Source organism: Triticum aestivum, chromosome 5A, assembly GCF_018294505.1.
Source record: "Triticum aestivum cultivar Chinese Spring chromosome 5A, IWGSC CS RefSeq v2.1, whole genome shotgun sequence".
NCBI lineage: Eukaryota > Viridiplantae > Streptophyta > Magnoliopsida > Poales > Poaceae > Triticum > Triticum aestivum.
The window spans coordinates 185,655,058-185,681,274 of NC_057806.1; the positions used below are offsets into that span (position 1 = coordinate 185,655,058).

At 46.4% G+C, this 26,217-nt stretch overlaps 1 protein-coding gene across 1 annotated transcript; it reads right to left on the reverse strand.

Moving 5' to 3' along the window:
* Positions 1-9,207: 9,207 nt before the first annotated feature.
* LOC123102765 (uncharacterized) lies at positions 9,208-15,155 on the reverse strand. Its single transcript, XM_044524190.1, has 8 exons — positions 14,764-15,155; positions 11,512-11,659; positions 11,259-11,409; positions 10,761-10,886; positions 10,598-10,678; positions 10,321-10,513; positions 9,974-10,238; positions 9,208-9,716 (listed from the first exon to the last, which is right to left on the reverse strand). Exons 1-8 carry the CDS (start codon positions 15,013-15,015, stop codon positions 9,484-9,486), a joined length of 1,449 nt encoding a protein of 482 aa, XP_044380125.1. The 5' UTR covers positions 15,016-15,155; the 3' UTR covers positions 9,208-9,483.
* Positions 15,156-26,217: the final 11,062 nt, after the last annotated feature.

Genomic DNA, 26,217 nt, shown 5'->3' on the forward strand with positions numbered 1-26,217 from the left:
CGGGTTTTAGCAGTTATACCGGTTCGGGGAAAAAATCGGCGGCGGCGGCAAACTTCGACGGGGTTCCGGCAACGCGGGGCGGCGGCGGGGTGGTGCGCCGGCAGCGGCGAGCGGCGGCGGCGCGGACTGGCGGCGGCGGCACGGGGCGGGCGGCGGCAAGCGGCGACGCGGTGCGGGCGGCTCGGGGCGGCGGCGACTTGGGAGGAGGAGGGGCGGCGGGGTCGGCTTATAAAGGGAGGGGGCTGGCCGACTTGGGGAGGGGGTCGGCGGGAGGCGGCTCTGACCCGGACTCCTAGCCGGAGTCCGGCGAGGACACGGGCGATGCGCGAGTGGGGAAGGCGGCGGCGGCTCGGGCCTTGGCCTGGCTTCGACTGGACGGCCCAGTCGGCACGCGCGATTTAAAAAAAATCGCCGCAGAGAGAAAGAAAAAATCCAAAATAAAATAAAATAAAAATCCTAAAATCTCAATAATAATTTTCACGGTCCTCTCCTAATATTTAGGACAAAGTGAATATTTTCTGGGCTAAAATGCAATTTTTCCCTAACTTAACCGAATAAAATTCAAATAAAATATATTTTTATTCAAAATTAAATGTCCATTATTTCCTCGCTGTATTGAAGAAATCATATTATCTTCTCTCATTATTTTGTTTATTTTCAAAAAATTGGAAAAATAATTTTAGATAAAAATCACCTTGATCCAAATTACCAAATTTTGAAAATTCAAAAATGAAATTTTATGAAAACCTCCAACTCTCTTAAATGGTCCTTGAGTTGCTTAAGGCCTCTTGGATCAAAAATGTCCAAATAAATCAAATTCAAAAATGCTCAAATCATGGATGCATATGCTGACCTAATGATTAACATCCAAATTGAAAATTGGGATGTTACATCCAGACACATGGTGTGAACGCTATAGAATGACATTTTGGTGCTTCAACCGGGTTAAGAAGCACCCGTGCGTGTGACGGCAATGGCGGATGGTCTCTCCTCCCGTTCCCGGATCTGCGGCGGCGTGGGCGTCCTGATCCGCGGGGTGCGGCCCTCCCGACGGTGTGGCGGATCCCGGTGGCAGCGGACTCGCGGCAGTGCACGGGTGCCCAGATCCATGGGTGTGGGACTCCCGGCGGCGTGCGGGCTCCCGGTGGCGGGATCGGCCGACGACGGGCTTGGGCGATGGCGTCGGCCGCGCGGTGCCGGATCTCGTCGCTCGTGGCGGATCTCGTCGGGCCTTCATGGAGGGACCTGGGGCGGCGGTTCCGTTAGGCATGGCGACGGCGCCCTCGGCTGGCGTCGTTCGCGGGGGGTGGATGGACGGCGTCTTGACTGCATGGGTGGTGAGTCACCGGTGGATCTCCTCCGCGCTGCTGGCTCTCTCCCGCTGCACTTGGTGGCTTACGATCGCAATCGTCGGTCTCGGTGCGTTTGCGGGGGCTGATAGAGGTGACATCAGACCTGAGGAAACTCTGGATGACTCGTTCATCCCGATGGTGGCGATGACCAGGGTCGTCGTTCTCCTCCTTGCAGGCGCCATCGAGGTCCCTGCCCTCCACCCCAACCCCATGCCCGGGTGAAAACCCTAAATCTCCTTAGATTGGGCGGCAGCGACACTGTGTGTGTTGTACCCTTCTTGGAGGCGCCGCCTGGGGCTTTTGGGTGCTCGGTTTGAGGAACTGCATGCGGAGGGAATGGGACCAGTGGCAACAGGTGGTGTTTCGCGTCGGATGAGCGGCATGGCATCTGGCACGTCGACAACGGCGTGACTCAGCGGCATGGAGAAGCGGGGTCTCGCCGGTGGGCGTGTGATGATGGGCGAGCGCGGGATGGTGGCGTTGTCTGGCGTCGTGGTGGCGTCGACGGCAGCTAGACCGGGCAAGGTAGATGCAGCAATACAACACTGAAGATGGATTGGTGGCAGGTGGCTGTGGCGGCCTCATACCCGGCAGGCGTCCTGGTTGAGGAGTGCGCCGGACTGGTGGGTGCCCCATACCTAGCAGGCGTCCTGGTTGGGACCTCGGGTCTTAGATGTTAAGTTTTGTTGCGAGGTATATTTGATATTAGGCCCAGGCTATCAGCATCCCTACATCAACTGGATAGTAGTAGCGACAGATGTTGCCTAGACGGTGGCTTTAGTCTTACTATTGTATGACTTTGTAAGGTCTTGAGTGAATAATTAATAAAGTAGCTGCATGCATCGTCCAGATCCAGAGGCCGGGGGTCCTCCTCCTTTTCAAAAAAAAAGAAGAAGCAGGCGGCTAGATTTTTTTATGGAAAAAGACCAAGGCCATAGATTAAGTAGCACAAACTCCTACAAAAACTCTTATTGAAAAATGAAAAATACATCCAAATCTTTGAGAGGTGAAAGTTTCTTCCTCCTGCATCCACTAGCGAGGCGCCATAAGAAAAGCTCGTTGCTGCCTTCTGGCCTTTGTCACAACGGAGCAAACCTGTTTAAACCCAAGAGCTTGTAGAAGCACAAGCCAGAAAGTCGTCGATGCAGACCAGAAAATGCCGGCGACTATGATTTGCGTAGCGAATTGCCGCCTCAAAAGAAAAGAAAATTGTCCAAGATGGCACATAAAATGCCCTGGTTTCGGCCAGATACAGTTGGATAAGACAACTCTCACACATTCTCCGTTGAGGCTAAGAATGGCCAATCTTCATCCGTCAGAGCTGGAGCCAAAGAACACAGGACGGCGCGACCAAGATAAACCTATAGAAAAAACACCTGACTTGGAAAACCAGATCTAAGGACACACCATCTGACGATACGAAGAAGCATCACCGGAATAAGGACAAGGGAGGAATATCTCATTCGATGCCAACGGCGCCGTCATCATCTCACCACTGCCGAACTAAAGCTAACACTAAATTCATGTCTAACCCTACCACCACCGAACCGAAGCCCTAGGGTCCTCAGCCCATCCCACCCGGAACGACAGAGAAGTGGAAAGAGGGCCCTTAGAGCATATATAGCCGTTGGCCCCCCAGGAGGCGCTAAAATCACCCCCTTGGGGCGCACCGGCGAAAACCGTGTGCTGGGGGCGTGATGCCCCCAGTCGCGGCGCCCACGATTTATTTGAAAACCACAAACTAGGCACAAATTCATCCAAACTTCGGCGAGTTCATACATATTTAAAATATTTTACAAAAAGAAAAAAGAAAAAAAGCTACTCGCCGCGGCCCATCGTCGCCCTCGCCGCCCGCCGCCCTTGAAGCTCTACATGCCGAGGAGCCTGTAGAACTGTGTGTAGTCGCCGTCGTCGTCGTCGTCGCCTCCTCCGGGGCCGCCGTCCCTGCTGCACCCCTCCCCAGGTTGGCGCGGCGGGTTGGACGGTCCGGGGGCGTCCCCGTCCTCGTCGCTGTCGAGGATCACCACGCCATGCTCGTCCTCGCGCCCACGCTTGCGGGCGGCTATCTCCTCCAGGGCTCAGCGCTGCCGGACCATCTCGTCGCGGAGGTAGTCGTCACGCGCCCACTTTAGGGCCTCCTCGTCAGAGAAGCCGCGCCGGACTATGGCCTCGTACTCCGCGGGGAGGCCGGGCTCCGCCTTCGGCCTGACGAGGACGAGGCGGCCAGAGGTGGGGGAGGAGTCGGCGATGCGGACGCCGGAGCTGCGGGTGCAGTGGATGACCGGCGTGTCCTGGGGCTCCGGCTTGACGGGGCGGAGGCTGGGAGAGCCGGTCGAGCGGACGGACAAGGAGGAGGACGCACCCGGGTCCATGCGCCTCGCCGTCCACGAGCTCCCATGCCGGCAGGAAAAGGACGGGGGAGCGGGGTACTCCAGCCTGGGCGTGTTGCCGCCCTTGATGTACTCGAGGACGGCCTCCAGCGTGCGGCCGGGCACGCCCCACCATCGGCGGCGGCCTTCGGAGTTGAGCCTCCCGGAAGGCACAACGCCGTTGGTGGCCTCGAGCTGCTCGGCATGGCGGCGGCGGAAGTAGGGCTCCCACAGCGGGCTGTCGGGGACGTACCGTGGGCCTTCCCTCGCCGCCTGCGGCAGAGAGGCGCGGATACGCGCGATCTCCGCACGTCGCGCCGCTCCGGTGGGCGGTGGTGGCACCGGGACCCCGCTGGCGCTGATCCTCCACGCCCCGGGCACCCGCATGCCCGGCGAGACCGGGTACTCGGCTTCATAGAGGAGCCGAGTTTCGTCCTCGTGGAGGTGGCGGCGACCGAAGCCGTTCGCTGCCACGCCATCGCCTGGGAAGCGCTCGGCCATGGTTGAACTGGAACGGCGAGAGGAGAGGGAGGGACGGGGAGGAACGGGGCGTCGGCGATGGAGAGTCGGTGCGTCACCGGCGCGCTGGGGGCGGCTTATATAGGCGGAGGTGCCGCGCGTATGCGTGGCCGCCGTGTTACGCGTGGCGGGCGAGGGACGCGCATCGTCCGGTCTTCACTGCGCTGCCCGTGAGGCATCAATGAAGGAGGCTGACCGGCGCGGCAGCGTGCGACAGTTTTGGCATTGATTCGCCGCGGGAACCGAGGCGATGAGGACGACGAAGCGGCGAGAAGAGCCGAGTCGCTGCCAAGGAGGGCACGCCGACTTTCGCGCCAAAAACGATTCGGTCGGCGCCCCCAGCGTGCCGGGTTCGGCCTAGGTCCGCCGGCGCCAATTTCGGCCTGAGCCGGCAAAAAAAGGCCTTTAAGAACGCGACTGGGTCGATTTTTCGACGCCGGCGGCTGAAATATCGTCTGGGGACCTTGTTGAGGGCGCGGCTGAAGATGCTCTTAGACTCGCTGTGCGTTTTGTTGGTTACAGAACTTGAATTAGAACTGAAAATGCTCAGGTAGCAGGAGGCGATGACCAAATTTACTTATGCTGGTGTTACAATCACTCAACCAGCGTATCACAGGCACCATTATGCTGATGTTACAATCACTCAACCCGCCTATCACAGGCACCAATCAAGTCACCTGTTGGGTCTACACAGGCCGCCACCTGTTTGCTTTCCCAGGATACAAGACACACAAACACGCTCAAGGTACAAGAAGAGACACACTTTGGCACCCTTTCTCTTGTGCTAATTTTTTTTAAATAATACATATTTTTTATTAATTTGCACAAATATTACGCTTAAAAAAAGAATTTCAAAAATAATACACCGTCGGCCCGCTGCGGATCGACTGGGCCTAGTCAGCCCACGGCAGGCCGACTGGGTGCACTCGGCCAGTAGCTGGCCGACAGCTGGCCAGCCTGCGACGTGTCGCGCGCAGATTGGGCAGGCCACGTCGCGAGGGGGAGAGAGGGAGCTGTCGGCGCGGCGGTCACGGGGCGAGCCCCTATCGGCTTACCGCAGGCCTATCGGCTTACCGCGGGCCGATCGGCCAGCTGCGGGCTGACAGGGTGTGGACCCACCTCGCGCGGCACGGCAGGCTCCCTGCCTCTTCTTCCTCCTCCCACGCACGCGAGGGTTCTTCTTCTGTTCTTTCCTTCTCCTCTCTGTACACCAAAATGCCCCCAATTTCTACACCTAAATGAACCATTTATTTGCGGATTTGGCACCGTGAATGGATTCTACTCAGTTAGGGCAACCAAAAGAGACCTCGATCTACTGATGTGGTAGCTCGTGGCGGTCATGGTGAGCATTTAGGTGGAGTTTTTTTTCCAGCTCATTGGTGGAGCTTGTTGCGGCGGTGGAGGTGGAGGTGGTGGTGGAGAAGTTGGGGCAGTGTGGTGGAGGCGGTGGAGGTGAAGCTCCGGCAGTTTGGTGGAGTTTCCCGCTCCGATTCCGGTGATTGAAGGCCGTCATTCGTCGTTCGCACGCACGCTTCAAGGGTATATTTCAACCAACATTTTATTTTCGTAGGTGCTCCGGTAGTATTTGTTAATATGTTTCGATGTGAAATAAATTAGGTGTGTGATTATTGTTAGTTACTCCGGTAGTATACGTAAATATATTTAGATGTTAACTAATTAGTTGTGTAAAAATATTTTAGTTGCTCCGGTAGTATTAGTCAATGAAAAAAATAGCGCGCTACAGAAAATAGCGTCACCCCTGAAATATGCTATTAGCGTGCTATAATGCTCCGGTAGTACATTGATTTATTTTAGCGAGACAATTCTCTATATGCTATAGCGTGCTATTAGCGGCGATATAGCGCTATTTTTTTCAATGGTATTAGTTACTCCGTTAATATTCTGTAATATATAGCTAGCTAATATATAGACATGTCTAATATTTCTTAGTGGGGGTATATTAAGTTGTTGCTTAATACCTGTATTTCGTTGTTGAAAAAAATAGGTGAGCCGAGATGTCCGATGTAGTGAACTTCAGATTTTGCTATGGTCCTGGTACCGTCCAAACAACTGAGATGGGAGCAGATTTGAGTGAATTTACTCATATAGATGTGCCAATGAGCGCACCTCAAACATGGTCTGTCAGTCAGTTGAAAGAATGGATTGCGGCAAGTTTAGGTCTTGATACTGAAACACACACCGTCGGTGTTCATGCATTGTGGACACGGTCAAATTCAATAATTTACTTTTATTTGAGGCCGATAGAGCGAGACTCCGAATGGGTGCGGTGGTTACAAGGTTGTGAACGAAGGGGATGCAATCCTGTTGCTTTAGTGCTTCCCGTCGTGAAGGAGGTCACTGCACATGAAGGCGAGGGTGGCTACGATCCTGGTCATAGCAGTGTAGGGAGGCGGTTATCTATGTCAAATGCTGGAGATGATGGTTATGAACAAGGATAGAGCAGTCAGGTAGAAGGAGGAAATGCTTATGGTTATGAACCAGGGCAGAGTAGTCAGGTAGAAGTAGGAAATGCCGATGGTGATTACAATGGCGAGGTGGACGCTGACGAGGTAGATGGGCACATGCAGGACCAGATGGAAGAAGAAGACACCGATGTTGAAAGGGGTCATGTCGATGATTCTGACGAGTCAGATGAAGAAGAAAATGCAGAGGAGGTCCCGAATCCTGCATCGTGGAATCATGACTTCTCATCTGCAATGACCGTGAATGATGGACATGATTCAGCCTGGCAATATCACCAGAACAATATTGCGACGGGTGCTATGTATCCGAACAAGCAAGCCCTGAAAGATGCAATAATTAACTGGGCAATGTCCACGCAAAGGGTTTTCACAGCTCAGGTGTCTAGTCAGAAATTCCTGACAATGGTATGCAAGAACGCAGATTGTCCCGCCAGGGTGCACGGCTTTCTCCCTAAGTATGGCACAAGTTGGGTGATAAGTGACTTAGTTAATCACAGTTGTCTTATTCCCTGCATCCCTCGGGATCATGCCAACCTTTCATCGACGCTTATTGCTCGGTTGTTTTACGATGAGATAGTGCAGGGCAAAGCTATGGAAGTGAAGGCAGTCCAAACAAAAGTCTTCGCCAGGTTCAAGTACAGAATTTCTTATGGCAAGGCTTGGAGGGCTAAGCATGCGGCGCTTGAGAGGAGATTTGGTTCTTATTTTGATGCATATGACTCTGTTGTCCAGCTCCTCCACACCCTGCAGCAGCGGAATCCAGGCACATATATTGATATCCAAGACATGTTCATGCCAGAGTTCCCAACTGTGAGGGTGTTGCATCGTCTCTTCTTCTCTTTCGGTGTATATCGAAGCTTTCACGCATTGCCAACCGGTGATATATGTTGACGGTACTTTTCTCACAGGCAAGTACAAGGGTCAGATCCTAACAGCCATAGGTCAAGACGGCCAAAATCAAGTCATCCCACTCGCATTTGCTTTTGTGGAGAGTGAGAACACTGAAAGTTGGACATGGTTCTTCAGGCAGTTGAAAATATCAATTGTGAAGGAGAAGCCCAATGTGTGCATCCTTCATGACAGGCATGCAGGTATACTCAGTGCGATAAGGACACTGACAAACCCAGGCCCTGAGGAACAAGTTCCATGGCAGGAATTGCAGAGCCGTTGGTGCATGCGCCATTTGGGGGCTAATTTCTTCTCGCAGTTTAGAAATAAGAATCTGATGAATCTGTTCAAAAAACTCTGCAAGCAGAACCAGCTATGGAGGTACAATTTGATACGCGACAGACTTAATGTGTGCACGCAGAGACACGTGAGGGACAGGAAAGCTGCAAGAGATGCAGCGGTGAGGGACGGGAAAGCTGCAAGAGATGCTTTTCTGCAGTCCTTCTGAAAGTTTCACTCTCCGGCTCCACTACCTTCTTCCACCTTGCATGCAACCTAAGAAGTTCTATACGTACCTCCTCATAGGTCCTTTCAGGCCACCCAGACATACGTAATTCGTGAGCCAACTCATTCATTATGGTGTCACTACCGGTGAGTTCGTCCCATGAAACTATCCTATTATCCATCCTGAAATCGGTAGCTAGCCTCATTAGAGTCCTGCTCATCTCAGGGTGAAAACTACGATCGAAAGGATAATGGGACATCTCAACTACACTACACTGGAATGCTTATCCTCCTGTCTGAAGGAGGTTTTATAGGTAGGGATGAGAAAATGGCGGGAAAGAACGACTGCAGTATGGCGGAAACAGGTGACGGGAAAGAGTTGGCGCGAACATATGACGGGAAACGGGTGGCGGAAAGAGTTGGCGCGAACATATGGCGGGAAAGAGTTGGCGCGAACATATGGCGAGAAAGAGTTGACGCGAACATATGGCGGAAAACGGGTGGCGGGAAAAAGTTGGCGCAAACATATGGCGGAAAAATATTACGGGCAAAGGGTTGCACGAAATACGTCATAGTTTATAAAAAAATCCAATGATCGTTCGGAAAAAAAATGGTGGCATGCACCGGTCAGCCCACAGCAGGCCAATTAGTCCCTGTCGACGCACAACAGCTGGCCAATTAGTCGTTGTCGGCCCACAGCTGGCCAATTAGGCCCTGTCGGCCCACTACTGGCCGACTGGACCTGAACTAGTGGCCGACAGGCCAATCGGCCAACAGCAAGCCGATAGGGGCCGACTAGGCCCACTCAGCCTGCTGCGGGCCGACGGTGTATTATTTTCAAAAAATATTTTTTTGAGCGTAATATTTGTGCAAATTAATAAAAAAATGTATTATTTAAAAAAAATAGCTTCTCTTATACTCCCTCCGTCCCATAATATAAGACGTTTTAACAATCTATGTTAGCTTGCAAAAACGACCTATATTATGGGACAGGGAGTACTTATTTCTTCTCAACGCAAATGAAGTGGGTACATAGCATAGTTATGCCCTCTCAGTAAATTCCAAAGATGATTACCAGAGTCAAGAAACATGTAAATTTGTTGAAAACGCATCATTTCATGGACATAAATGAAAAATAGCACAAGGTTCCTACAGAAAGCTGTAGATGAGCCTTTTCTAAACTAACTATTGCATGGTAGATAACACTATCACACAAAATATTTACAGGGAACTACATTTTCTCATACTGCCCCCCAGGAATTACAATCTACTGCAGAGGTAACCAAACCTGGAGATGACACAGAATGCAGCACTGAATGCATCCAATCTTCTCATCACATCAAAAAGTGACATGTATATATATACCACCTAACTGGACCATACATGCACCAGCCCCTGACTGTTGCCAGTGTAGATCTCGTTCCTGTCCTCGTCGTAGAACAGTGCTGTGACATCCTCCAGAGCTTCTGGGATACTACTCCAGATTGAAGGGCTACCATTCTTGCGAGGGGCTATACTAAGGGCAGGATCATTCGCTGCAATCTTGGCAATGCACTTGCCAGTCATAATGTCGCTCATGTTGATGGATCCAATTGAAGAAGCTGCATGTGCATCACTTGAGTTAAGATAATTTTCCATAACTAGTTGTACAAAACCAAATGAATTTAATCACATTTATTTGGTCATATACCATATCTTATCTTTGTATAACTGCCCAATATATTGATATTAGCAATCCGTAGATGACAGAGCATACATGCAAGTACAACTTGCCACTGTGGGCAGACTATCCAAATGACAGGAAGTAGTTGGACACAAATAATGCAATTTAATTGTTGGAGAAGAAATTAGGGTGCACCTGTACCGTCATCAGCCGCTGCATCGGATTTACAGTAGGATATAATCAGATCCTGGTCGGTTGTAATGTAAATATTGTTGGTACTACAATCTTGATGCCATAGCAAATGGTCCTCAAACGATGTAACAAGCTCTCCTCGGAAATTCCATACAGCAACTGTTCTGTTTCGGAATGTCAAGAAGAGATTGTTCTCATACAGAAAAATGAATGCTGACGGGGTCATAAACTTCTCAATACTGATTTCAATTAGCTCAGAACTTCGTACCTTCATGAAGAAGAAGCTATTAGGCTTACAAAACAGTAAAAGTTACAAGATAAGTATAATAAACTGATGTATCGTGCCATACATCAAGTATCTGAAGGTTCTCGTCTTCTTGCTTCACAAGGAGCTTCTCATTGAATTGCTCGATAAAATCAATTTTCTTGCCGCGGTGCAACAAGTGCTTGAATAATTTGAGTGGCTTTCCATCTTCAATAGATAATATCCTCAAAGGAACATAACTTGGCGTTCGATCATATATTAAGAGCATAATTCCTGGACTGAAAGGAGAAATCAAAGGAATAACTTGACATGGTTCGAATATGAAAACGAAAAATATAATAAACAAGGAAAAGGGTGCAGACCTAATCTTTATCTCCTGCACATTGGTATCAGGTATTGAATATAGAAAGGAATAGTTCTTCAGATCAAAAACCTTGTAGATACTGCCAGAAAAAGTATGACCATTACAACAGTAAACATTGTTTAGTGCACATTATAATGTGACAAATGTTTAAGAAGGCATACCCATCCTGGGCCGAGTAAGTGAGTACTTTTCCATTTACATCATCAAACTCAACAAAGCCAGGCCACTTTAGAGATTCCGATTCAAAAAGAGGAAACCCAGCATCTAATTGGTCCCTCCTTATATACCTGAAAGAACGCATATATATTGAACATATAAGAACTTTAGTAAGTTAACTGTATTCAATGAAAATAGCGACATTATCATGAAAAAGTAAAAAAAAACTAAATATGCAATTGCATAACTTGTAAATATAGAAAATCACAGGTAACAGTAAAATATACTCCCTCCGTTCCTAAATATTTGTCTTTCTAGAGATTTCAACAAGTGACTACATACGGAGCAAAATGAGTGTATTCACACTCTAAAATATGTCTACATACATCCGTATGTTGTAGTCTGTTTGAAATGTCTAGAAAGACAAATATTTAGGAACGGAGGGAATATATAAGAGTGTTTCTTGACAAGTTACAGATTAAGGCATTAGCATATGCTCTTACTCGATTGGGGTTGTTCTGCACTTCAATGTGCTAAAATGGTCTGATGCATAAACTGAGACAGTAATAAGTGAATCGTTGTTCTTGTTGTAGAACAAACTCCGGATCACTTCGTCCGGGCTTAAATTCAAGAAGGATAACCGCTTATTTGTTACTGCAGAAGCAAAAACACAATGCAAGAGGTCAAATAACATCACTGGTCTTCATCACTGCCTGTCAAATACAGACACGTTTTACAGGAGGTGCAAATACCTACCTCGACTAAAAGCAGCACAAAGCCCAGAGTGAGCAAGAGCAAATATAATATCTTTTGCTGCGACGATCTCAATAATTTTGGATCTTTTTTTGAGAAACTGTAGCTTCACAAATAGGTGAGCATCATGATCATATGTGTCAAACTCTTCCTGCACCAAATATATATTAATAATGTCAGTCTACTCATATTTAGATGATTCATATTAAGAGGAACATGTAATGTAGTTTTTTCTCAATTAAGAACCCCATACAGGACGAGCAATTATACATACTGGAAGCTATTTATGATGTCGCTTTACTCTTATTTAGATGATTCATATTAAGAGGAAAATATAATGTAATTTTTCCCAAATAAGAATAACATAAAAGGTGAGCAATTGTACATAGTGGAAGTCTTAGTACTCCCTCTGTTCATAAATATAAGATGTTTTGGATATTTGAATATGGACTACATACTGACTGAAATGAGTGAACAAACACATTAAAACATAAGTTTGTGAACAAACATATATCCGATTCAGAAAAAAGTTCAGAACATCTTATATTTGTGAAGGGAGTAGCAGATTACATATAGACACAAGTTGTACACCTTAGCTGAAATTTCGCTAGCTAAATATGTAACGATATGCCCATTTTGGGTCTTCTACTACAAAAACCGAAGTTGAGGAAAAAACAATAGAACCACTAATTCAGCAAATAAGGAATCAGGATCCAGCAGGTCAGCACTGAGTTATCTTGAGCATTATAACTATCACATGGAAGTGACACAGTTTAAGCTTATCTAACGTACTCCTTCTGTCCCATAATGTAAGACATTCCTTGACACTAGTGTAGTGTCAAAAAACGTATTACATTATGGGACGGAGGGAGTGGAAAATAGCCACGTCGAGAAGTATCTATATCTATATCTATACCAATATAAAAAGACCCAAAGGGGCAGATCCAATTGATCTCGGCCATCAAACTAAGTCAATCCAACGACCTACACTGCTCCAATGGCGAGCGTTAAACGTGTTTAACGTGCAATTAATATCATACCAAATATTGCACTAATCACAAAATTAACACACAAATAATAGCATACCTAATATCTGCGTGCAATTAATATATTGTCTAAATATTAACGTGCAACGCGTGCAGTTAATATATTGCCTAAATATTAACGTGCGTTGCACGTGTGCATTTACTAGTAATCACAAATGCTTCGAGGCTCAAATCCAGTCTTCTGCAAGTAACAAGCTATTTAAGCTAGCTTATTAAGGCTGCAAAATACCCCCAAAACATATGCTTTTCAACAAGCAACAGAAAATTGTATGAGCATCTCCAAACAGACTTGCCTAATCTGAGCCCCTATATGTCCGCGTACACACCCGGTCAGTGTCCGGGTGACCGGGTGTGTCCGTTTCGAACACTGATTTGTCCGTGCACGCAGCGGTGTCCCCCCAAATTGTCAGGGCACATGCATATGATTGGTGGGGATGGAGAAAGAGAAAAGAAAGAAAAAAGTGGTCCAGGGTGGTCCAGGTTCGACATGGCGGGCTGTCCTGGCACGCCCAGACGCCCTCATTTCCTCCTCACATATGGACTGGATTTGAGGTTCGCGGACAGCTCAGACATACGAGGATGATTTATGAGGTCTGGTTGGGTAGCCTTTTTCCTTCTTTCTCTTGTCCGAGCACTATCCAGGCTGTCCACCCGGACATATGAGGAGGATTTGAGGTCCCCGGTTGGAGATGCTCTAACCAGGTCAACGAAGGTGGCAAACTGAGTCAGCTCGAGTGACTTGAAGCAGTCTCCAGACTCCAGCTATTCAAAATTTTGTGTGGTGTGTTATTGTGCATAGTTGCACTGGCAGATGCAAGTTCAACCAGTAATGGCTACATAGGATAAGGTGCCCTGTTCAATTCTTCTCTAGTATAACCCATACACATAGGCGTGACCCGGACATGTACTTCAGCGGTGTACGATCCCTCTTTTTTAGGCCATTTTTCCTTTCCTCCAATATAATATAATTAGAGGTACTTCTTATTTTGGAAAGAAAGTAAACACTCTAAATGCATATGGTTAAAATGGTATAATATAATTAGTGGTACTCCCTCCGATCCAAATTAATTGACGCACACTTAGTACAACTTTACACACACTTATTATAACCATACACACTTTGTATACTTTAGTACAAAGTTGTACTAAGTGTGCTTTAATTAATTTGGATAGGAGGGGGTACTTCTTTTTTGGCAGTTCAATTAAAACTGCCAAAACATCTTATATTTAGAAACAGGGGTAGTAGTTCGCGTCGGAATATTGGTTCCGAAAATACAGACATCACTACTTAGTAAAAAAGTTGCTTCAGTATTATATGTGCAGTTAGATAGGATGGCCCTGGCGAACACCATTGTTTCCATTCAGGACCCTCATCACTTTGGTGCTGTGGGAGGTATAGAAGCATAGGAATGCCATCATCTTTGACGGTGCCCTGCCGTCATTCCAGGAGGTCATACGTCGGATTGATTTGGAGGAGCGTGTTTGGCAATCGGCCGGGATCCTTAAGGGTGATCGCGCGAATTTCCTCGCGGCCATAGCGGTGGGTGTATCCAGAGTAGTTGGATGTAGGGCGTGTGTGGAATGGTAGCCGGCGGGCTACCGTGTAACAATCCCACTCTGGCGGCAGGGTTTCTTCTGTAACCCTTTCCTACCCCTTTAATATATGATACGCACTCTCGTGAGTATTGAGATAGTTGGAACTTGGAAGGTCCTTTTAAAACGATTTCATGAAATGCCATTTTAAACCATCTGGTTCACTTATTGAATAACCCGTAGCATAATACCAAAGATCCAATCCTAACAGGGGACGCCACAACTCAATTCAGTAGCCATAACCCAGATACTGGCAATTCAATTATCTGAAATGGAACTCCGCATGCCAGAAGTAACAGTCTCAACGCTGCCTACACAATACAGAACCCTCGGAACAACCCTCAAGATCTGACATTTTTCCGTATGAACTCAACGAACTTCGGTCCCGAAAACCAAAACTTCTGCCGGATCACAACCTTAAAGTTAACGCAAAAGAAAGTCACCCTCAAGCAAAACTCCCCATCAATTTTGCCTCCCAAACCATTCACGGCGCCACAAAACGATGGCTTCGCCTCTTCAATTACGACCAACGAGAAGCCAAACCATAGAGATCCGGAGACCACCGGCCACACCATCCCCAAAAATGCGCAGGGGGACGCCGCGGTTGGTAGCTTACCTGGAGCTGCATGTTCCGGAACCGCTCAGGCACGGCGGCCGCGGCGCCGCCGCCGCGCGCGGCGAGCTGCCGCCCCCCGATCTCGCGGCGCTGCAGCTTGGCCGCGGAGTTGATGAGTGGGGCGTCCATGCGCCGCTTCCGCTCGCCCCCGGTGCCACCGCCCGGCCCGGCCCTGTCCGCTCCATCGCCGCCCCGCCGGCGTGCCGTCACCCGGAGCCGCACCCGCAGCAGCGACCTCTTGGGGCCGTCCATCCTCCTGCCCTCCTCGCAACTCGCGCGCGCGCGGGGCTAGGGTTTGGACGCCGACGCGGTGCTTTGGTTAGGAGGGGTTGGGGAATTCGGCTTGTGTCGGGTCGGGAGGAGAGGGAGAGAATAGCTTCTTTCTTTTTTTGAGTAGTAGGGAGAGAATAGCTTCTTTCTTTTTTTGAGTAGTAGGGAGAGAATAGCTTTTTCTTTTTTTGAGTAGTAGGGAGAGAATAGCTTTTTTTTTTAGGAAAGTAGGGACTAGGGAGAGAATAGCTGGGAGGGGCGGCTCCGTGGTGCGCTGTTTACACCGGCCGATGGACCAGAGCTACAGTGAACAGCTGTTTGCGTTAGAATATAACTATTAGAATGCCCGTGCTTTGCTACGGGCACAAAAGAAATATAGATGAGTCCAAGAGCATAAGTTGTGGTCATCTTTTATCTTCTTCACGAAGATGTTGTCCCTTAACTTTTCTACATATACAGGTAATATATATTTTTAGATATATACCAAGATTGTGGGAAGACATAAGGTAATATTTCATATCTCGTTTCTTTCCATTTCCTCCATATTCACCATCGCAACAAGACGTGACATCATGTGCATTCTCCCGCAAAAAAAATTAAAAAAATGTTAATTCTCCCTAGCTGCCTCCTATTTTCTGACAAACCTTGGACCTCACCTCCGACCTTGCTATCACATAGTCATCTCTCTTCTTTTTCATTGTTCATATCCTTTCCATCAACGGATGATAGTACATTACATTTAGTTGAAATATATTGCCCATCTCTCTTCATTAGTTCAAACTTTTGAATAAGTTGGCTGAAGCATGAATCAATATGGTATCCAAGTCAAGAGGTCTTTTGAGTTCAAGACCCCACCAACGCAGTATTAAAATAGAAGATCCTACGTTCTACATCGATCACACATCTAAGCACTAAATAAGCCTAAATGTGATAGTGCATTACATTTAGTTGAAATATATTGTCCATCTCGCTTCATCAGTTCTGATTTTTTGATGAGTTGGCTGGAGCATGAATTCAATAAACACCTCACGTTAATATTCTCTCATTGTCACATACATTTGAAAACAGTGACGATTGTCATGGTGGGCGATGTTTTTGTCGATAATCTCAAGACCAACTGGCTCAGTATCTTGGAGGTGCTCATATGGGTAGAGTGTGCATGCATGCATTCATAAGGATGAGTGTGTGTACCTGTTTGTAAACATCGGCGTTTGTACTGTGTGTGTTTTAACTTCAGAATACACAAGAATTATATCACAAGCACAAGTGTCAAGATATAACAACATGATGGTTTTCAAATTAAGGAGTTCTGTGAATATACATTTCTTGCCAAAGGAAACAGGAATATACATAGCAACTGATGAATAAAGTCATATGGAGGATATAGTGCACCCCCTCCTCCCATGTAAAATTCAACATGTTAATTGCTTTGCATCCATTTTATAAACCAAGCCTTGCTTTAGTTGATGCCACCTAACAAGAGAATAGGCAAACATATGTACATGATTACACAATACATTAATTTCAGTGGTATTTTTTAATATGTTCGATGCTAAGCTAGTATATTATCAGATCAACAAACAAAACTTCAACATTCATTAAGAAACTCGGGTAGGTGACGTCTAAATATTTTACCAACTTCAACAAGATGGAAAACAAATAGCAAGAAATATATGCACAATACAAAAGTGTCTCTTACCATGACAACACCCAATATAAATTAAAAATACGAAAAGGTTGTTACAGTAGTACTAGTACTTACAACAAGAATTGTATGTTTCCTAAGCAAACTGCAACTTTCTGGAATAAATGTTTCTTGACATTCAATGTTCATTTTAGAATCCACGTAAAGTGTTGTGGAATAATTGTTTCTTGAAAGTCAACTTTCTGTATAGCATAATTTCTTATGCATGAGAGATAAATAATGCACAAATATAGAACCATAAGATAGTTGGAAGCCTGCTACTGTAAATTGGTGAAACTATGAGCCAGCAACAGAATAACATGGAAAGCAAGTATGAGAAATATGAAACTGCTATTCCTCTGTACAAAGCCAATACGAATTCCAGCCCATGCTATTAGTGAATCCTGTTGACCATGAAGAAGCTAAATGGAAAAATACTACTTTTATATAATAGAAAATAGACCGCAAGAAGACATGAAATAACAAAGAAAAGCAAAAAAAAGTTTAGAAGGTTGAACCTAATGCTAGCACCATGGTAATAAACCCATGTCTACAAAGGAACATTAGCATTCAAATGTGAGAGCTCAGTAGCTTGTCATGTCTATATTTTGTTGCACTTGTATCTGATTTGAAATTTAAAGAATTATGATGAGAAACTCACGTAGAACTGCAGTATAATCTTTTGAATAAACATTGTCAATTATCTAAGAGTGCTAACATTTAAACTCATTCAAAATGTTGGCAAATGGGATGAGAAATGTAATACCCGAGATAATACATTATAAGGCTACAACAAGTGCCCTCCAATTTTTAGGAAGCTCTCCACTATATGTGTAGCAATGAACCAGCCTCAAAACCCATTATAGACTACCAGATAGATATTTGTTTCTTCAATTTCTAACAAACATATAAAATATTAATTGAGAAGCACTCCTGCTTACTACACAGTGATTCATAACATCAAAGTGCAGGAACAAACTTGATTTTGTTGAACTGATAAAATTCACCTTGTTCTTCTTCACCAAAGTCTTCCCCAAGATTTTTCATCTAGTCTTCTTTCCCATATATATTTTTTCTTCAGAAAGGAGGCCTACCTAGGCGTCTTTCCCATATCTGCACAAGTCATGCTTAGAGCTGGTCCTTGTGAAGCACTAACCTACCTTGGCTCAACGCCAATGTGCATCAGCCTATCAAAAGCATAGGTGTAAGAATCATCCATGTACTCTGCATAAACAAGGGAAAAATCGTATGAGCTTTGATGCTTCACTATATTATAGTTTAGCAGAAGAGATAAACGGGCGGAAGTCTGGATGTATAGTAGTGGGGAAGCTGAGGTTACCTGGATTACCGATCAAAGGTGCCTTCCATTTGCCCTTGTGGTTCAGGTTCCTAAATTTTTGAATGCACAAAAACTTATGCCAGAAGTTGGATGCCCGAGGTATCCTATGCCATTTGGGGCGATGGAATTTCGAGTAACTGCTTGTTGAATTGATGATATTGCCGGGCATTGAATTAACTGAATCAGAGTGACTCTAAAGATAGGGCACGATAGAATCACAAAGCATAGAAAAAGTAGATAAGTTTGTGTGAGATACTCACAGTCAATAATTTAGAAGCTTCTACATTACTAAAAAATGCACTACATAGATATTATAGTTGTATCCACTATTCTCTTAACGGGCATAAATTGTAGCAAACTAAGCCAACATAATCCGCCTGTAATACTTAACCAGTGTCCAACATCCATGAGTAACAAAACCAAGTATTAATGTTGATCACTTACAAAAGAAATGGGCCACAATCACAAGATAAATGACATGGAAAAGGTCAACCGAACCTTTAAAAGTGGGAACTGTAGCGTCAGTCCAATTCCGCTGCCATGGCACAATTTTTGTTGCACCTAGTGCCACCCAAAGTTTGTCCTAATTTCTATTGCTAGTATATAAGTTCTAAAGTATTTTACTAACAAACAAAAAGGTGGGAAAAATGTGAATCTGCAAATTACGAGGACAAAAAAAAAATCAAAAGTCCAAACGGATGTGTTAAGATCAGTTTATACGTGCAGCCAAATGTTACAAAGCTAGCTTACATGAGTTTAATCCACCAGAATCGAGAAGATGCACAAAATGTCGGGAAACGAATTACAAACACTACCATTTTAAAGAACAAAATGTAAACGTAGTCCAGCCTTTCAGTGAATACTGAAGCAGAAAATAGAAATATTTATGAATCTGTAACACCCCGGATGTAACTTTCCCTATTTGTACTCCAACTCTTGTCGTTTCCGGCGTTAAGTTATATTTATTTCTCGGGTTCGGGTCTTTGTCTCCGTGTGTTATTTTCGTTTTCATGCATCTCATATCATGTCATGATGTGCATTGCATTTGCATACGTGTTCGTCTCATGCATTCGAGCTTTTTCCCCGTTGTCCGTTTTGCATTCCGGCGCTTCGTTCTCCTCCGGTGGTCATTTCTAGCTTTATTTCGTGTGTGGGGATTAAACATTTCCGGATTGGACCGAGACTTGCCAAGCGGCCTTGGTTTACCATCGGTAGACCGCCTGTCAAGTTTCGTATCATTTGGACTTCGTTTGTTACTCCAACGGTTAACTGAGGGACCAAAAAGGCCTCGTGTGTGTTGCAGCCCAACACCCCTCAAATTTGGCCCAAAACCCACCAAACTCTGCTCCATGTTCTAGAGCGTTCGATCACGATCGCGTGGCCAAAATCCGCACCTCATTTGGACTCTCCTAGCTCCACTTATGCCTATAAATAGCCCCCTCCAAATTCGGATCTTCTTCCCCGTCCAAACTCTAGTCTAAAAAAACGAACCCCGCCGCCCGCTCCTCTCCGCCTCCAGCGCCGCCGCCTTCTCCAACGTCGGTGGCCGGCGCCACCGCGAGCCGCCCCGCCGCCATCAACTCCGGGCCGGCCGCCCAAGCCCGACGCCACCGCGGGTCGCCGCTGCCGCCGCGCGGGTCGCCGCCCCCGCCGCCAGCTCCCTCCTCCGGCAACGAGCTCCGGCCACCGCGACCCCTCTCCCCGGCGAGCTCCTTCCGACTCCGGCGCGAACAGGAATTCCGGCGACCTCGAATTCCGCGTCGGTGAATAGTGCATGAACAGTGATTCCAGATCTAGATCCGGTTGACTTCTCTCCCCCGAACCCTAATTTTTTATGCCTACTTTGACCGCGCATAACTTTGCATCCGTAGCTCCGATTTGGGCATATAATATATCAAAATCTTCGCCTCGATGAGTACATCATTTCATTCCATTGCATCATTTTCATTTGAGTTCATCTTGATGCCCAAAATGCTGTTAGAAGGAGGCTTCGTGAGTTAATTGTTAGATCTACTAGTTCATCTTAGACTTGTCATTTTTGCCATGATTATTGTGTCCATGCTATGCCTGTGAGTCCTTCATATGTTTTGTTAAGCATTTTGTCTTCTTTCCAGAGGTGCAACCCATGCATTTTTAGGATGTGTGTGGTGACTTGTGCAAGCTTGCAAAGTGAGGCACCCGGGAAATCTGTTTTCAGAGACTTAGTTGTTTTCACTAAGTCTGGGATATTTTAGTTCATGATGCCATATGTTTAGCTTGTTTCCTAGTGATCCGTGCCTCTTTTGAGGATGATCAGTAAGGGAATTTTGTTATTCATGTTATGCTCTATCCATCCATGTCTTTGTTTGCAATTATGGAGCACCATAGCTTGAGTCAATCGAGCTCTACTTTTGCTTCGTGGTGAATCTGGGCAGATCGTCAACTCGTTTGCGATTTTGCCGGTGTTGTTGTAGTTGATCCGTGCATGCTATGCCATTGTTCTTGCCATGTCTAGCTTGTATTTTGTGCCTTCTTAATGGATGTATGCTTGCCTTGCTGTGACTTGCACCATGGTGAGTGCATCGAGCTCGTTTACATGCCTTCGTGAGTTATATTTCAGCATGTCTCAGTTTTCAATAAGTCTGAAAACTGATTGTGTTTTAGCTATGTTCGCGTGCCCGTTAATATATTTTGTGATCCCTTTTTGGCCCCAGGTCACTTTGGGACTTTTGTTAAGCTTGTTGAGTAGCTCCATGCCATGTTCTTACTTGTCATGTTCAGGTCATGTATCATGTTGTTTTGCTGCTCCGAAGAGAGCATCGTGATCTGAAATTTCAGACTAGTGTTAATTTCACTAAGTCTGGAATCTGTTTTGCATTTGCGTTTTTTTTTCATGCTTGTTTGAACCTCTTAATGGATGAATTGGCCGTGGCTCAGTGCTAGTCTTTTGTTAAGCGTTTTGTGTGCATCCCTGACATGTATTTTGTTGTCATGTTTGGTGGCTGTAGCATGTTCGTTGCATTGCGTTTAGATGCCTACTTGCTGTAAATTGCAGACCGGTGTCATATCTTAAAACGCTTGCCATTTCCAAACCGTAACTCCGATTCCAATGATCTTTATATCGTTTTCAAGCGATTTCATCCCCTCTTTCCAGTGGCACGCTTGGAATTCCAAGTTGAGGCCAGGTTCATGCATTTCCTGTCATATCTTGCATTTTGCATCCCGCATCGCATCCCGCATAGCATATCATCATTTCATCCTATTGCTTGGTCTTGCACGTGGTTGATTGTATCCTTGTTGCTTGTTTGTCTTGTTGGGTAGAGCCGGGAGACGAGTTCGCTACCGAGGAGCCCGTTGAGTTTGCTTGTGAGGATCCAGTCAACTCTGACAACTGTGCAGGCAAGATGATCATACCCTCGAAATCACTACTATCTTTGCTATGCTAGTTTGCTCGCTCTTGCTATGCCAATGCTACGATGCCTACCTTTTGCTTGTCAGCCTCCTAATTGCCATGTCAACCTCTAACCCACCTTGTCCTAGCAAACCGTTGATTGGCTATGTTACCGCTTTGCTCAGCCCCTCTTATAGCGTTGCTAGTTGCATGTGAAGTTTGGAGGCCGTTCCTTGTTGGAACATCTCTTATTTACTTGTTGGGGATATCATTATATTGCTCTGTTATCTTAATGCATCTATATACTGGGTAAAGGGTGGAAGGCTCGGCCTCTCGCCTAGTGTTTTGTTCCACTCTTGCCGCCCTAGTTTCCGTCATATCGGTGTTATGTTCCCGGATTTGGCGTTCCTTACGCGGTTGGGTTATAATGGGAACCCCTTGATAGTTCGCCTTGATTAAAGCTTTTCCAGCAATGCCCAACATTGGTTTTACCATTTTTCACCTAGCCTTTTCTTTCCCTTGGGTTCTGCAGACTCGAGGGTCATCTTATTTTACCCCCCGTGCCAGTGCTCCTCTGAGTGTTGGTCCAAACTAGAGTCCTGTGCAGCGCCCCCTCGGGGAAACTCGAGGTTTGGTTTTAGTTGTATGGAGCGCTCATCTGAGTGTGCCCTGAGAAAGAGATATGTGCAGCTCCTATCGGGATTTGTCGGTACATTCGGGCGGTGTTGCTGGTCTTGTTTTATCCTGTCGAATTGTCTTGTTGTACCGGGTTACCGAGTCTGATCGGTGTGTCTCGGGTGGAGGTCTATTCCTTCGTTGACTGTGAGAGCTTGTCATGGGCTAAGTTGGGACCCCCCTGCAGGGATTGAACTTTCGAAAGCCGTGCCCGCGGTTATGGGCAGATGGGAATTTGTTAATGTCCGGTTGTAGATAACTTGAACCTTAATTAATTAAAATGAATCAACTGAGTGTGTACCGTGATGGCCTCTTCTCGGCGGAGTCCGGGAAGTGGACACGGTGTTGGAGTTATGCTTGCGCAGGTTGTTCTTATAGCTTCTCGCTCGTGCTTTGCCTCCTCTTCTCGCTCTCTTTTGCGTATAAGATAGCCACCACATATGCTAGTCGCTTGCTGCAGCTCCACATATATTTGTCTTATCCATTCCTATAAGCTTAAATAGTCTTGATCGCGAGGGTACGAGATTGCTGAGTCCCCGTGGCTCACAGATACTATAATTCCAGTTGCAGGACCAGGTGATTTCGCTCCAGGTGACGAGTACGAGCTCAAGTGGGAGTTCGACGAGGACTCTCAGCGATATTATGTTTCTTTTCCCAATGATCAGTAGTGGTGCCTAGTTGGGGTTTGATTCAGGGCCTTGTCGCATGTTGGGTTCTTTTCTATTTTGGCGCCGTAGTCGGGCCATGAGTGTTTGTTTGATGGATGTTATTTATGTACTCTGATGTGACGTGGCGAGTGTAAGCCGACTATGTATCTCCCCCTTTTATTACATATTACATGGGATGTTGTAATGATTGCCTGACTTGCGACATTGCTTTCAATGCGGTTATGTCTCTAAGTCGTGCCTCGACATGTGGGAGCTATAGCCGCATCGAGGGCGTTACAAGTTGGTAATCAGAGCCTTCCCCGACCTTAGGAGCCCCATTGCTTGATCATTTTTAGCAGCCGAGTTGTGTCTAGAAAAATGTTTTGAGTCTTTAGGAATTATATATCGGAGAGCTTAGGAATTCTTTTTACTTCCCAGTCTCCTCATCGCTCTGGTAAGGCATCCTGACGTAGAGTTTTGACTCTTCTCTTCTCAAATTTCACTAAAAAAATTTAGGATCACGCGAGTATCTTGGATTTGTTCCGATGGCTTATGATGAGAATACTGTCTTGGTGCCTCCTGTCAGGGGTTTAGTGGAAGTGTCCCGGGGAGTTGAGCTCTGAGGTGTTGTCATCATAATTTTATCGTTGCAATTCTGGAATACTTGAGATATGTTCGCCGACATCGAAAATCTCTTTTATGCAGTTCGTTGGTGAGATAACCTCGACGCCACCCAGTACTGGGGCGGGAGTTCGGGAGTATCGCCATAACTTGTATAACGGATGCTTTTCGAAGGTTGAGGTAGATGGTTTCCGAAGTTTTCTTGGTTATGTGTTGAAGGATGGATACAGCTGGATGTAGGTATTGCTAGTTTGGGTGAGATATTATGCTTCCCCTGTATCCCCAACACCTGATTGCATAACCGGAAAAGTTCGGGAGTTTCATAGGTGGGAATTCTAGTAGCTCTAGTTCTTCTTCCACGGATATTGGTTTGAGATTGGGATTTCTTACCGATTATTCGTTCTTGATCCGTACCTTGTTGATTTATTTCTCTACCTTAATTCTTCGTGGCTTCTCAATTTATGGATATTTGACCATTTGAAGAGGAATGCATTCATTCATTTTGTTCGGATGTGAAGACTATATGTTGCAATTTTCATTCCGTTGGATTCAGCTTCAATATTTATCTGTCAATGTGCTAACGGTGGTCAACCTCTTCAGGATGGCTCCCGCTAAGAGCACCAGTCAGAACCAGAATCAAGATCCGCCACCGCCTCCACCTCCTCCAGAGGCATGGCAAGCTGTGATGGCCGCAACCAATGCAAACACTCAGCTGATCATGCAAATTCTCCAAGAGCGCAATCAAGGCAGTCAAGGGAATCAAGGCAGCAATCAGAGTCACTTTGCTACACTCAACCAGTTCCTTGCTAATGGGCCAAAGACTTTCAGCAATTGTGTTGAGGCAACCGATGCTGACGATTGGCTTGTGGATCTGTGTAAGCATTTCGAGTGCAGCAACGTCAGGCCTGAGGACTTTGTGAAGTTCGCTTCCTTCCAACTCAAAGATCAAGCTGCAGAATGGTTCCAGCAGTACAAGGATTCCAGAGGTGGACGTGTTATCACTTGGGATGATTTCCGTCGAGATTTCCGAGCTCATCACATTCCACAGAGCGTGGTTGAAAGCAAGCGTGAGGAATTCCGCAATCTGAAGCAAGGTTCTTTGTCTGTCTATGACTACAACAAATTGTTCCAGAAGCTTGCCCGCTTTGCCAAGCAGGACGTGCCTGATGAGAAGAGCATGATATATCAGTTCAGGGGTGGTCTCAGAGAAGATATTCAGCTCGCTCTTGTTCTCTTTGAGCCCTTGAGATACGATGAGTTCTACAACATGGCACTGAAGCAAGAGGCTGCTCAGTTGAGGTGTGATGCTTCCAGGAAGCGAGTCAGAGATGTTACTCCTTCTTCCTCTACTCAAGTGGCCAAGCAGCAGAAGTTTTGGCTTCCTCCTCCTCCGTTCCGTTAGCTGTATCAGCAGAAGAGCAAAGGTGGCAATGGTTCTTCCCACCCACCCAACCCTGGCTTTCAGAACAAGACTTCGTCTCAAGCTCCAAGATCGAGTGCTCCGTATCACCGGCCGCTTTCAGAGGTCACGTGCAACAAGTGCCAACAGAAGGGTCACTATGCCAACAAGTGTTTCAACCAGAGGCGTCTTCCTCCTCCTCCTCCTGTCAGATCGGCAAGTACAGCTGTGGTCAAGCATAACCCCAAGCATGCCAAGGTCAATATGGTGAATGCAGCTCAGGCAGAGGACTCGTCAGATGTGATCATGGGTAACCTTCCTGTTAATGATATTCCTGCAAAAGTTCTTTTTGACACGGGTGCATCGCATTGCTTCATTTCCAAACCTTTTGCATCAAAGTATGAGTGTGATTATCAGTATCTGCAAAGTTCCTTGCAAATTGTGTCACCGGGCAAGCAGATGACAGCTAACACCTGCGTCCCTGAGGTTACTATCACATTGGGTGACTACAAGTTCCTTTCTTCCCCAATTGTTCTCGGTAACTCCGATATTGATCTTATTCTCGGGATGGATTGGCTTTCTAAGCACAAGGCTCAGCTTGATTGTGTTGCCAGGCAGATTCAATTGACTCATTCGTCTGAGGATGTAATTGTCTTTGCCGCTCGGGATAATACTATCCGTCTGTTTTCTCTCAATGAGAAGGGTGAATTGGATGCCATCTCTCAAATTCCAGTCGTTTGCGAATATCAAGACGTCTTTCCAGAAGAGCTCCCAGGAATGCCTCCGCACTGGCCAGTTGAATTCGTTATTGAACTTGAACCTGGCACGGAACCTGTGTGCAAACGTCCTTACAAGCTCGGACCTGAAGAGTTGAAGGAGCTGAAGAAGCAACTCGATGAGCAAGAAAGATTGGGTCTCATCCGGCCTAGTACTTCTCCGTGGGGTTGTGGTGTTCTTTTTGTGAAGAAGAAGGATGGAACGGACCGACTTTGTGTTGATTACCGTCCAGTGAACAAGAAGACCATCAAGAACAAATACCCACTTCCCAACATCAATGAGCTGTTCGAACAACTCAAAGGTGCCCAAGTATTCTCCAAGCTTGACCTCTGTATGGGTTATCACCAGATTCGCATTCGTGAAGAAGATATTCCCAAGACAGCATTCAGAACAAGCTTTGGTTCATATGAATACACTGTCATGTCTTTTGGCCTCGCCAACGCTCCTCCGACGTTCTCTCGCATGATGAACTTCATCTTCAACGCCTACACCAATGACTTCGTTTTGGTCTATCTCGACGACATTCTGGTTTTCTCCAAGAACAAGGAAGATCATGCCAAGCACTTGCGTTTGGTTCTCGATAAGCTCAGGGAACATCAGTTCTACGCCAAGTTCTCCAAGTGTGAATTTTGGCTCGATGAGGTTCTTTATCTTGGTCATATCATCTCTACC

Excerpts from the sequence above, each read along its gene's own strand:
- LOC123102765 (XM_044524190.1), bottom strand. The coding sequence starts at position 15,015 with ATGGACGGCCCCAAGAGGTCGCTGCTGCGGGTGCGGCTCCGGGTGACG. Across the intron at positions 10,514-10,597 it reads GTGCAGGAGATAAAGATTAG|TCCAGGAATTATGCTCTTAA; the intron begins GTCTGCACCCTT and ends TTCTCCTTTCAG. Across the intron at positions 10,239-10,320 it reads AGAACCTTCAGATACTTGAT|GTACGAAGTTCTGAGCTAAT; the intron begins GTATGGCACGAT and ends TTCTTCATGAAG.